General features: G+C 37.7%; 1 protein-coding gene across 2 annotated transcripts in view; it reads left to right on the top strand.

Annotated features, from left to right (window-relative positions):
* Positions 1-12,635, top strand: part of SMAD5 (SMAD family member 5) — a 48,643-nt gene that overhangs the window by 14,399 nt on the left and 21,609 nt on the right. The window contains exons 2-4 of one of the 2 annotated variants that reach the window (XM_042984414.1): positions 3,369-3,395; positions 6,107-6,678; positions 11,434-11,685. In XM_042984414.1, coding sequence (XP_042840348.1) covers positions 6,276-6,678; positions 11,434-11,685 — 655 coding nt within the window. In that variant the 5' untranslated portion in view covers positions 3,369-3,395; positions 6,107-6,275. The remainder of the gene's footprint in view (positions 1-3,368; positions 3,396-6,106; positions 6,679-11,433; positions 11,686-12,635) is intronic. The other variant, XM_042984410.1, reaches the window with a different exon arrangement.

Here is a 12,635-nt window from a genome sequence, read left to right on the forward strand (position 1 = left end):
ATTATTTTATAAATCTCAGGTATATAACTTATTGAACATTTACATATGTGTACATCTATGTCATCATCACCCACATCAAGATGTAGAATATTTCTATCTCCCCAGAAGACTCTGTCTTGTCCCCACTTAGTTAACCCTTCTTGCCTCTGATGATGTAGGTTAGTTTTGCCTTTTTCTGAGAAGGAATGATAAAATGTGTAATCTCTTGTATCTGACTTCTTCAATATTTTGTGAGTGACTTATTCATGTTTTTCATGTGTTAGCTCTTTGTTGTTGCTGTGAAGTATTCTGTTTGATGAATTTGTTACTATGGTTTATTGACCCAGTCCACTATTGATGGATATTTGGGTTATTTCCAATTTGGGACTATTACAGATAAAGTTGTTGTGAACATGTGTTTGCCTTTTGGTGGCGCTAGCACTTGTTTCTGTTAGTTATATATACCTAGGGATGGAATTGCTGGGTCATCGGGATTTATGTGTAATGTGGAGTGATATTTCACTGTTTTCTTTAAAAAAAAAATTGTTTCTGATAACAATGTTGAGTCCATTTTACCATCTAATGGCCATTGTGGTATTATGTGAAATGCCTGATCAGTTCTTTTGTTTAAACACCAGTAAATTCTTATGATGACTTTGTAAGGTGAGACTTAGATAATGAGTACTTGAATAGTTGCACATATCACTTCTGCATGTTGCAAAGTTACAAAATATTTTTAGAAAGAATAGCACGAAAGGTTTCTGAAATTTTTAGTCATTCCATTTTTAGAGTTGAATACATGATTTGTCCCTACTCCTTTCCCATTTCTCGTTTTAAGAAAACACTAATACTGAGTCTTAAGTTTTTGGAATCTGACACCCTTTTTTTTTTTTCCTGAAATCAGTCTCTTGAAGTTGAACTAATGATATCCTCATTCACCAGTCATTGGCCTTTTCTTTGTTCACATTCTCTTTAAACTTCGCCTTGTGTTTGATATTCTGCAGTACTGTTGTATGTAATTTTAATCTCCTCCTTTTAACAATACTTCGTCGGTAACTTTTTCCTCTTCCCTACCAGTGAATGTTCCCTAATATGCCTGTGTTAATGTGTTGCTCTTTTCCCTCTGTTGAAAACCTATTTTATATTACTGTTTCAGTTCTTTGTAGAAAATCTTAAATCTCTTTCTCATCTTTTCCTTGCTCAACCTATATGTCCAGTTACGACTTTTTCTGATAGAGTTCACGTTCTTCTCTACTGACTAAACTACCTTCTGAGTGTCCTTGATTCTGCTAATGGGGTTATCATTATCTTAGTCACCTGGTTCAAAATTTGAAGTTATCTTTGATTTCAAGGTATAGTTGATAGAAAAATCAATGACCATTCATTAAACACTCCCTTAGTATGTGATACGATGCACGGAATGGTGCCAAGTCCTGAAGACTTCCTCCTGGAAGGATTTTGTACTCCATTTGGGAAGTTAAGATAGTTCTTGTCGCTTTTTTTTTTTTTAAACTTCCTGATCTTGAGAAGGTGGGTGCAAGTTGGAGAGAGGCAGATAGAGAGGGAGAGAGAGAATCCCAAGGAGGCAGGGTCCTCACCTTCAGCTCAGAGCCTGACACGGGGCTCAAACTCACGAAACTTGAGATCAAGACGCTCACCCGACTCAGCCACCCAGGATCCCCCTTGTCACTGTCTTATTAATTAGTTTTTATGATAAATATTCAATGACCATAGCCTTTTTAGAATAGGGTGGTGAAGGAATTCTTCACAAAGGGGGGTGGACTTGAGCTTATCATTAAGGATGACAGAGATTTCTCTTGGACACTGATGGGCAAAAGTACAGGAATTTGTGCTGGATCAGAAAGTGTGTATAGTGGTACAGTGGTGGGTACATTAGGTTTTTTTAAGTCTTGACTCTTCCTTTGAATGCTAATGACCATAATTCATGTTTAAATAGCACTTTGGAGTTTATAAAGCATTTATTGTATGTGTGCTGTGTGTACACATATGTACACACATATTTTTTTACTTAAACATTTCAGTGACTTAGGAACCATCTACCTTTTTGTACAGATAAGTTAGTAGACTTGGAAAGAATGATACTTTCTCATGGTCTTCTGTCTTATAAAGGACTGAATCTGGTCATTTTCTGTTTTCATCATACTACTTTTTAAAAATTAAAAATAGTTAATGTTTTGAGTTATGACATATTTAAACATAGAAAACAGGAGAGAAAATAACATATCTGGTTACTTGCCAGGTTTTTTTAAAATCTGATTTTAAAAGAACACAGCTTAAGCTTTTCCATTCTTCATCCTTCTTTCACCAGTGGTACCCAGTACTCAGTGTCCTGAGATTGGTTATGTATCATTTTTATTCATACTTATATTCTCTTATCATATGTGTGCATATCCATAAATACCATGTTTTAACTTTTATATAGTTGCTCTTATAAAGGAATGTATTTTTTTCCAAGTTTCTTTTCTTTAGTTCACTCACTCACTACTTGCTTGCTCACTCACTGAATAAATAACTGTTCTAGGTCCAGGGGACTATGATGGTGGATAAGGAAGATAAAGCTACCTGCCTAGTAACATTTCAGTGGGGAAAATATCTAAAAAGAAATAAAATTGATATCTTGGTCAGGTTAGAATAAATACCATGAAAATTTAGTAGAATCAGGGACTAGGGAATGCTGTGGGAGTGTGATGTATACTATTTTAGGTAAAGTGGCCAGGGAAGTCCTTTTTCACGAGGTGACATTTGAGTAGCTGAATTAATTGAAAGAGTAAACGTGTTAAATAAGATCAGGGAGAATTCCAGGGGAGAAAACATCAAGTGCAAAGGTCCTGAGGTAGAAATGATCTTGGAACACTTGAGAAATGGAAAGAAGTCAAGGGTGATTAAGTTAGCTAGAACAATGGTAAGAAATGAATCTGCAACTGGAGGGGTTGTGGGAGGGGCGGTGGGCTAAATAGGTAAGGGGCATTAAGGCATCGACTCCTGAAATCATTGTTACACTATATGCTAACTAATTTGGGTGTAAAATAAAAAAAAATTAAAAATAACAACAACAACAAAGAAAGCAATGAATTTGGAGGAGAAGCCAAAGGCTAGCTCATGTAGGCCCTTTAAAGTGATGTTAAGGAATTTGGATACCAAGTGTGATGGGAAGCCACAGAATAATTTTTGAGCAGACGTATGACAGAGTTTGACATACTTTGAAGGTTACTTTTATATTAGAATTCTGTGTAGAATACTGTAGACACTTTATAGTCCGTGAACTGTTACTGACAAAAGAAAGAATGTGGGAGCTCCTTCTATGTTGCTCTGGGAAGATCTGGAGGATATATCGTTCATATGTTTTTCTGTACCTTTTTTCTTTTTAGAATACCACAGTTCATGTCAATGAAGAGGTGTGTGTGTGTGTGTGTGTGTGTGTGTGTGTGTGTGTGTGTGTATGTGTTTGTGTTAATTTTCTCTGGAAGGCCATGAAGGACAAAATAAAAGGATGATCTCTGAGAAGGGGAATTGATTGATGATGGGAAGAAAAATGGGAAGGAAACTAAGCCCTCAATCCTTTTTGTCTGTCCAGACAGACTGTACAGTGCACAGTACACATCTTAAGTATCTCACCAGCTGTATTTTCACACACTGAGCTCTCCCATATAATCCCCCATAGTGAGAAGTAAAACTTCACCAGGATGGCAGAAACTCTGATTCCCTTCTAATTAATATCCTTCCTTTGAAAGGGAAACCACCGTCCTTTCCTGACTTGTAGCACAGCATGCAAGAGTTTTACCTCCTTGTAGTGCCAACACTCGTAACTCAATTCTGTTCACCATAATTTTAGTTTAGTGTTTTTATTTTGATATCGTGCAAGTAATGCATCAGTAGATTCCCTTTGTTAAAAGGTTAAAACAGTACAGAAGTATATAAAACAAATCACACTGGACCCCTTTCTATTTCCTTTCCTCCATTCCATGCAGTGATTAATTATGTGGCCTTGTAGACTTTGTTCTGTGTTTACATAACACAGAATAAATAAATAACTTTAAATAACTTTTAAATAAATAAATAAATTAAATAAATAAATAAATAACTTTTCCTTTTTTAAAATATGCAGTATGGTTAGTACTTGATGATGATGATGATAGTGCTATTAGATAAGTAGTTAAAATTTATTAGGCATTTTCTGTTGGTTCACTACTAATCTGGTATCTGGTCTTTAAGTTTCTCTCCATTCGTCTTCCCCTTCTCAGCTTAACCTCTCCATTGCTCATCTATTCTCTCTTCTACACGCATGCACTACCCTGTCTAGCCTTCATCATTATATTCCACTGTTACTCAATAAAGATCTCAATCCAGCCAGACCTGTCTACTCTATTTTAGGAAATGCTCTATTCTTGTCTGCCCACGTATTTTTGTTTGTTGTTTGTGTCCCCTATGCCTTTGAAATTTCTCTTGTCTTGACAAGCAAACCATATTTTGGTTTACTTTCTTATGTTTACTCTCTGGCCCAAATGGCTTTTATCCTATTTCCTTGAGGTAGCTACACCTGAGCTCAGCCCTTCTTTATGTTTAGCGCATAACACTTTATAGTCTGTGAACTGTTACCGACAAATACACTTTCAGTCTCTCGCTTTATTTCTTTAGTTTAATATAGCCAGTTTTGCTTACCTGGCTAAAATGATCCTGTGTTGGGCTGGGGAAGTTCATCCACACAGGAGTTTCCCTCTACTTCTGTACACCTTTCCCCGCATGGTTCCAGGTCCTAACCTTGGTTCATAGGAGTCTGCATAGCCACTGCTGGTTGATCAGCATCCAGAACAATGCTTGGCACTTAGTAGGTTCTCAATAAGTACATGTTGGCTCTTAAGATGAAGCCATACTGGAAGTGACTTCTTTAAGCACCATCATGGCAGTTCACCATACATGGCACGTAACAAGCAGTCAGTAATTATTTGTTGAATTTAACTCCGTTTTATTTTAATTTATATTTACCTGGGTTTTAACTGAACGTACATATTCTTTTCTGGGAAGATGTATCCCGATCCAGGATGGTCTTGACAGTAGAGTTGACTAGAATTTGTCAAAGGCAGAGCTGCGGCATTATTTGCAATGTTGGGCACAAGAAAGGAAGCATCTTTGGTTACTGACATCCTTTTTCCAAACATTACTCGTGCTGTTTCACCAGCTACTCATTGTCTGCACTTGGCTGTGTATTGACCACAGGGAATTATACCCATTCTTCTTATCAGTGCGGTGCCACTGCACATCACTTCCTCTTGTCATCATTGCCAACAGCTTCTTAAGGGTGCAGAGGGGCGATCTGCCTAGCGCAGGTTCTTTAACTTAATATGCTGAAAATAATCACAGAAGGCAATGGGCATTATAAAATTATAAACTGCCCTTTTCTGGGTTAAACTTTGCATTTATTCCCTTTAAATCTGCTCAGCATTCTTAGCTTTAAAAATAGATACTTCCCACTTTTCTGGCAATTATGTGTGTTATGATTTATTTGAGGGCTTGTTATCTCTTAAGAAAAAAACTAAGCTAGAATTTGATAAAATTTGTTCCTAATAATGGGACTTAAGTAGTACTATGGCTTTTGCCCAAACCTTAAAAGTCGGTGAGACATTTTATGGACAATAATGACCTTAGGGAAAAGCTAGATTTATGTGAAGACTTTTGTTCAGATTAGGACATGTCATGTTCAAAATTGACATAATGTGACATGACTTTCAGTGAAGAGAAGTACTTCAGAATCAAAAGTTTTGAAGGGCATTTGGGGGCTTACTGGCCTGAGGAAAGGAAACGTTTAGAGGCTATTTTTTGGATAATACATAGGAAGTAGAGCAAGCAGTCTGTTTTTGCTTTTGGTTATCGTTTGGCATTGCCAGTGAATTATTTGTTCACATATGAAGAAAGGAAGTGAGTGGTCACAGGACTTTAGAGAAAATTTCTTTCTCTAGACTTAGGTTTTTGTTTGTTTGTTTGTTTGCTTTGTAATGGTTTTCTGTTCTCATTTAAAAACAATATACCTTTCGCTTATATTGATTTAGATGTGTGTTAATTGTGTTCATTTAAGTTAGGGATCTTACCCTTTTTCCTCTCTCTCTTTCAGGATTTGAACCAATGAAAGAATCTTATGGCACTTACGAAGATAAATGTCACTCCTCCCTTTTTAATGGGAACTTCTGCTTAGAACCTGTATATGACTTTTCATCTGTGAGCTGTTCTTTGAGTAGCCACTGACTTTGAGTTGCAGGAAGGTCTCTGAAGATTTATATCAAATGACGTCAATGGCCAGCTTGTTCTCCTTTACTAGTCCAGCAGTAAAGCGATTGTTGGGCTGGAAGCAAGGTGATGAAGAGGAGAAATGGGCAGAAAAGGCAGTCGATGCTTTGGTGAAAAAGCTAAAAAAGAAAAAGGGTGCCATGGAAGAACTGGAGAAAGCCTTGAGCAGTCCAGGACAGCCAAGCAAATGTGTCACTATTCCCAGATCTTTAGATGGACGCCTGCAGGTTTCTCACAGAAAAGGCTTACCCCATGTTATATATTGTCGTGTTTGGCGCTGGCCTGATTTGCAGAGTCATCACGAGCTAAAGCCATTGGATATTTGTGAATTTCCTTTTGGATCTAAGCAAAAGGAAGTTTGTATCAACCCATACCACTATAAGAGAGTGGAGAGTCCAGGTAGGTTTTACTCTAAGAAGAATTAAACAAACGTGTCTCTTGCTGATTTACATTTCAGTGATTTAGTAGTTAAAAGACTATATTAGCCTTGTGTTTCCTTCTTAAAGATTTTAATCTCGGAAGGAATAGTGGCTTTTGAATTTAGCTTTTTATATGTAGATAATATAGCTCCCAAGTGGCTAATTCTAATTCATGTCCACCTTAAGCAGTCAGTCATGTGTGTGTGAATCAGGCAGAGGTAGTTGTATATGTGCTCTGCCTTTCCTGTGGGTGACATGTTTCTATTTGATCTAAAACCTGAGCTCCGTGTGTGTACTGCATCCCACTCCTTTTTGTGTATTCAAGAACTTTGTTCCTCCAGGTACCCCCGTCTCCCCAGCATTATATTTCCCCTCCCTACTAGACTATTTCTGTCAGCACACAAGCATGTCCTGATACTGCCCATCCTAAAATAAAAGTTCAGAAAGAATGCTGGTCTTGACCTCATTTACATCGCCTCACCCCCAGTCTCCTGCATTCTTTCCCCTAGTCCTCTTATAGGAGTCTCCATTTTTATTACCTCCGCAGAACTTTAGCCCTCCCCTTCGTTCTGGACACCCCTCCCTAGTTGGTCTCTCTTCCCTACCATTTGACTTGTGAAGATTACTTGTGATGCCTTCTTCTGGATAGAGGGCTCATTCCCAGTCCTCCTCTTCCTTTCCTTCTCAACATCATTTGATGGTTGATCTCCTTCCTTCCCACTCACAACTGTTTCTTTCTTGGCTTCTGGAACCCTACCCTTTTCTCATTCTCCTACCTCATTGGCTGTTTTTGTTTAGTCTCTTCATTGGCTTATTTTTCTGTTTTCACATGACTCAGTTCCTAGACATTTTCTACATCCATATTTTTCCTCTATGGGCTCTGTTAGCTCTCACTTGTCATAAAACTGTCTGAAAGCTCGTGCTTACACTTTGAACTCCAGAGTGAACTTCTCCTTTGAGTTCTAGACTTTTGTATCCAGTTGCCCACTTGATACCTCCACTTGATCCCTCTCATACACATATCCTATTTACTATATCTCAGTAGGACTTTTGATTTTTTCCCTCACCAAGTGCTTTATTCCTCCATTTTTCCCTATTGAAGTAAATGGCACCAAGCATTCATGTAATCACTACTGACGTCTTCTTTTACTTATCTCTCCGAAGTCCTGAATTTGAGCTATGAGCAAATGCTATTTGCGTGCCTTCAGAATATATCTTGATAATGTCCCTTCTTACCATCTCTCATACCACTCTTCTAGTACAGACCACATTCATCTTTCATCTTAAGTAGTGCCTGATGGGTCTCTCTGCCTCTTTTCTTTCCCTCCAAACCATTCTGTTTTCTGCACAGCAGCCAGAGTGATCTTTAGAGGATGCCAAATCATGTCAGTGCCTGCTCAAAACACTTAAGAGACTTTTATCACACTTAGATTTCTACATAACCTCTCTTCAGACTTCCTCTCTTCGATGGACTTGCCCTACCCCTGCAGCTAGACTTTTTTTTTTTTTTTTTCTATTTCTTCTACTTCTTCTCCCCTACCATCTTTTCATGGCACATTTTCTTACTTCATTCAGCCCTTGCTCAAATACCCCCATCACTACTTGATGCCGAATTAGCTTTTTCTTTTATTTATTGACTGATGTAAGCAGGAACTTCCTCTGTCTCATTCTATACTGCATCAGCAGTGCTTAGAATAGTAGTATTACCTTGCACTCAGTAGATGATGCACAGTAAGTTTCGTGTTTTGTTTTAATGAATGAATTGTATAAATTGAGATACTAGTTTGGTACATTTGTTATCTTTTGCTGTATAACAAATTAACACAGACTAAGGGGCTTAATACACATTTACTATCTCGGTTTCTATGAGCCAGGAGTCCAGGCATGGCTTAAGTTGGGTCCTTTGCAAGACTGTATTTAAAGTGTTGGTCAGGTCGTGGGTTTCATGTGAGGCTCAGCTGGGGAAGGACCTGCTTCCTAGCTCGTGTGATTATTGGCAGGGTTTAGTTCCTTGTGGGCTCTTGGGCTCTTCTTGCTGGTTGTTGACTAGAGGCTGCCTTCATGTGCTTGCCACTTTTTCATAGGTGGCTCACATTCATGGCAGCCCACTTCAGAGACAAGAAGAGAGAGAGGGTCTTCTTGATGGAAGGGCATTACATTCTTATACTGTGTCATCACATACATCCTGTCACCTTTGCCACATTCTATTAGCAGCAAGTCACAGATACAATACTCACACTCAAAGGGAGAGGATTATGCAGGGGTGAATACTGAGAGTTGGGAACCACGGTGGCCATCTTAGAGGCTATCTGGATTTCACATGGAGATAATATAAGCCCAGAATGGTAAAAAAAAAAAAAAAAAAAAAAAAAAAAAAAAAAAAAAAAAGTCTCTGGAAAATGCAAAAACAATGGCAGTGATGGTGCTGTCAGAGATCCAAAAAAAAAAAAAAAAAGACCCACACGTGAAATTCTGGTATATCACGATTAAAAAAGAAGATTCTAAAAGCTCCCACAGAGAAAAGAAAGGACATATACAAAGGACTGGAAGTGAGACTGTTAGGTTTCTCAAAGCAGTTCTGGGTTCTGGAAGGCAATGAAGCAGTGCCCCCAAAATTAAGAGAGAAAAAGTTGTTTATTCTGGAATCTGTCGGCCGACGAACAAAAGACAAGGTATTTTCATGTATGCAAGGACTGAAAATTCACCTTCCTTTTACCCTTCTTTAGGAAACTAATAGAGGATGAGATCTAGGAAATGGGATCCAGCAGGAGAAAAGAGAAGGGACATCTAAGGACTTGAGAGCTCTAGGAGACTTAACATAGCAACCAGTGTAGATAGTAGAAGAATGAAGGGCGAAGAGTCCAAGGGAAGAAATGAGTTAGTAGATTGTTTATTTGTAGCATCTGGAAAATAGTATTGACTGGAATTTGACAAAACTCTTAGACCCTGGAAATATCATTGGTACGTACTTAAGATCAAACAAATGAAGGAACAGGTCAATAATCAGCTTTATTAAAAGCACTGTTCAAAAAAACATATAATCATAGTACATATCTGGTTCAGGATTGAATATTTGTACATTTAACCAAAAGTTTTTTTGGAACTTTATTGTGGGGAAGGGGAATGGGAGTGGGGTAGAATGATACAAGAAAGCTACTTCCTTTGCCACAAGAGCAAATCTGCAGTGTCTTCACAAATTAATAAGAGCAATATAAGCATACTATTTAGCAATGCACAAAGTAAATGTTAGAAGAAATGGGTAAGAGTTTAAATTTGTTGTCTCTGAAAGCAGTATAGAAGGCTTAGAAATTGCTGTGTTTATCTCTTGTAGCTTCTTTTTAAACTATCCATGTATTTTGCATGAAAATAAAATAATTTCTAAATAAGTAGTGTGTAAAAATAATATAAAGAGAGAAGTCACTGATTTTAGCTCTGCCTCTAAAAAAAGAAGGAAAGGAATCCTTACTAGATTGAATTCTTAATAGTTATTTCACTAAGTCTTTCAGATTGCTAGCCAGCTAAACATAGAAATTCTTACTGTCTAATGCCCTGCTCTCCCATGGCAGCTGTCCCATCATTCTGTGAGGGAACAGCAGTTGGTAATACACTGTCGAGCAAAACAGTTGTAATCAGATGTTAACTATGTAATTACAACACTGATTCGGTACAAAGAAAAGAGACAAAAAAACAGTACAAATGCTGACTAATATAGCCTCTGATTCCTCAGGTACATCCCTACTATGACCTAGTTAACTTAAAAACAGATTGATTTTATTGCTGCTGAATGATGTCAGAGTCAAAGTGAGATTGTTGGAAGTAAAATTGCACTGACAAATATGGGAAAGTTGTAAAAGAGATAAACTGGTACTTCCAGTAGGAGTTTAAAGAAATTAGGTTTGTTTTGATTTCCTATAGGGAAAGGTAGACATTTCTATGTGATTGGTCATTTGGGTCTCTAAAGAAAGTGAATGTTTGAATAAAGTTCATCTCTTTAAAAATACGTCTCTTAAAATACTTAGGCTTTGTTGGATGTATTTTCATTATGATCATGTCTAGAAAACTGATTTTGAATGGAAGATTTCTGCCTAGGAAATGTTACTGTTTTCACTAGGGAAAACTTTACTGAAGAACCTAAAATGTGTTATCTCTCAAACTAAGAAAAATGAAATGTTCAAAATTGAAAACATAGAGCCTTTCAAGGCATCTTCATAGTTGACCTCAACGTCTGTCTCTAATCCCAGCTCCTGGTTCAGTGTTTGGGGCACCTGTCTGTGCCTTCCTGTCTCCCTCTTGGAGTCTCCCCATCTCCTCCTCTACTATCTCTGCCCCTGGCACCCCTCATTCTGTAAGGTCCCATCAGGTATTGTCTTTCCCATAGTGTGTTGTTTGATCCCTTGCTAGCTGGAAGTGCTCACCTCTTTGAATTCTCACTGCATTAAATTTTCTGTATTATTGTTGTTTTTAAACATGCCTTCTCTCCTATTGAACAGGAGTGGTGTCTTCTCTGTATTTTCTGTTTTCCAGAGTTCTGTATACAGGCCTAAATCCTTAAAGAGTTTTTGGTTTAGTTATTATGTAAATAAACATTCAAGGTTCTACAGAGCAGCCCTTCCTGAAAGTAAATTGTTTTAATGGGCTTATAATTTTACTGAATCCTTTCTATCTATCCTTTAGTGTGTATGGGATGTTTGCTTTAGTTATTGCTGACAGATGACTTTTGATTTTTGTCTTTCAGTCTTACCTCCAGTATTAGTGCCTCGTCACAATGAATTCAATCCACAACACAGCCTTTTGGTTCAGTTTAGAAACCTGAGCCACAACGAGCCACACATGCCACAAAATGCAACGTTTCCAGATTCTTTCCACCAGCCCAACAACACTCCTTTCCCCTTATCTCCAAATAGCCCTTATCCACCTTCCCCCGCTAGCAGCACATATCCCAATTCCCCAGCAAGTTCTGGACCAGGAAGTCCATTTCAGCTCCCAGGTAAGAATTTATTTTATTGATACAAAAAAATTACTCCTCGAGAATCAGCAGTTGTTTTTATACTACTGGCCCTCTGGGTGAACTGTTACATGCTAAGAGGTAGCTATTTTTGACTATATCCTTTGGTAATTGTTTGATATCCAGAAGAGTTTTAGATTTTATTTTGCCATGGACCATATGTTTTTTAAAAAGGAGAGTTGCTGTATTTTTCATAGTAATAGAACAAATTTAGAATTTGTATAGAACCGTAAAAGACCCTAGAATAACCAATGCAATCTTGAGAAAGACTAAAGTTGGAGGCATCACACTCCCTGATTTCAAAGAGCTACAGTAATATTTTAAACAATTTTTGAAAAATTGAAGTATAATTAACATACAGTTTTAAAGCATAAAACATAATTAAAGCAGTGTGGTGTTGGTATAAAAACAGACACATAGATTACTGGAGCAGGAGAGAGAGCCTGGATATAAACCCACACTTAGGTGGAGGGTTAGTTTACGACAAAGAAGCTAAGAATGTACAGTGGGGAAAGGACAGTCTCTTCAACTAATGATGTTGGGAAAACCGGACAGCCACATGCGAAAGAATGAAGCTGGACCACTAACTGATACCATACACAAAAACTAACTCAAAGTGGATTAAAGACTTGAACCTAAGACCTTAAGCCATAAAACTCCTAGAAGAAAACATAGGCAGGAAGCTCCTTGACAGTGGTTAGTGCTGGCTTTTGGATTGACACCAAAAGCAAAGGCAATAAAAGCAAAAAGAAACAGTGGGATGACATCAAACAAAAAAGCTTCTGCACAGCAAAGCAAACCATTAATAAAATGAAAAGGCAGCCAACCGAGTGAGAGAAAATATTTGCAAATCATCTGTCTGATGAGGAACTAATCTCCAAAATATATAAAGAATTCCTACAAATCAATAGCACAGAAACAAACATTCCAAT

Source organism: Panthera tigris, chromosome A1 (genome assembly GCF_018350195.1).
Source record: "Panthera tigris isolate Pti1 chromosome A1, P.tigris_Pti1_mat1.1, whole genome shotgun sequence".
NCBI classification, from domain to species: Eukaryota; Metazoa; Chordata; class Mammalia; order Carnivora; family Felidae; genus Panthera; species Panthera tigris.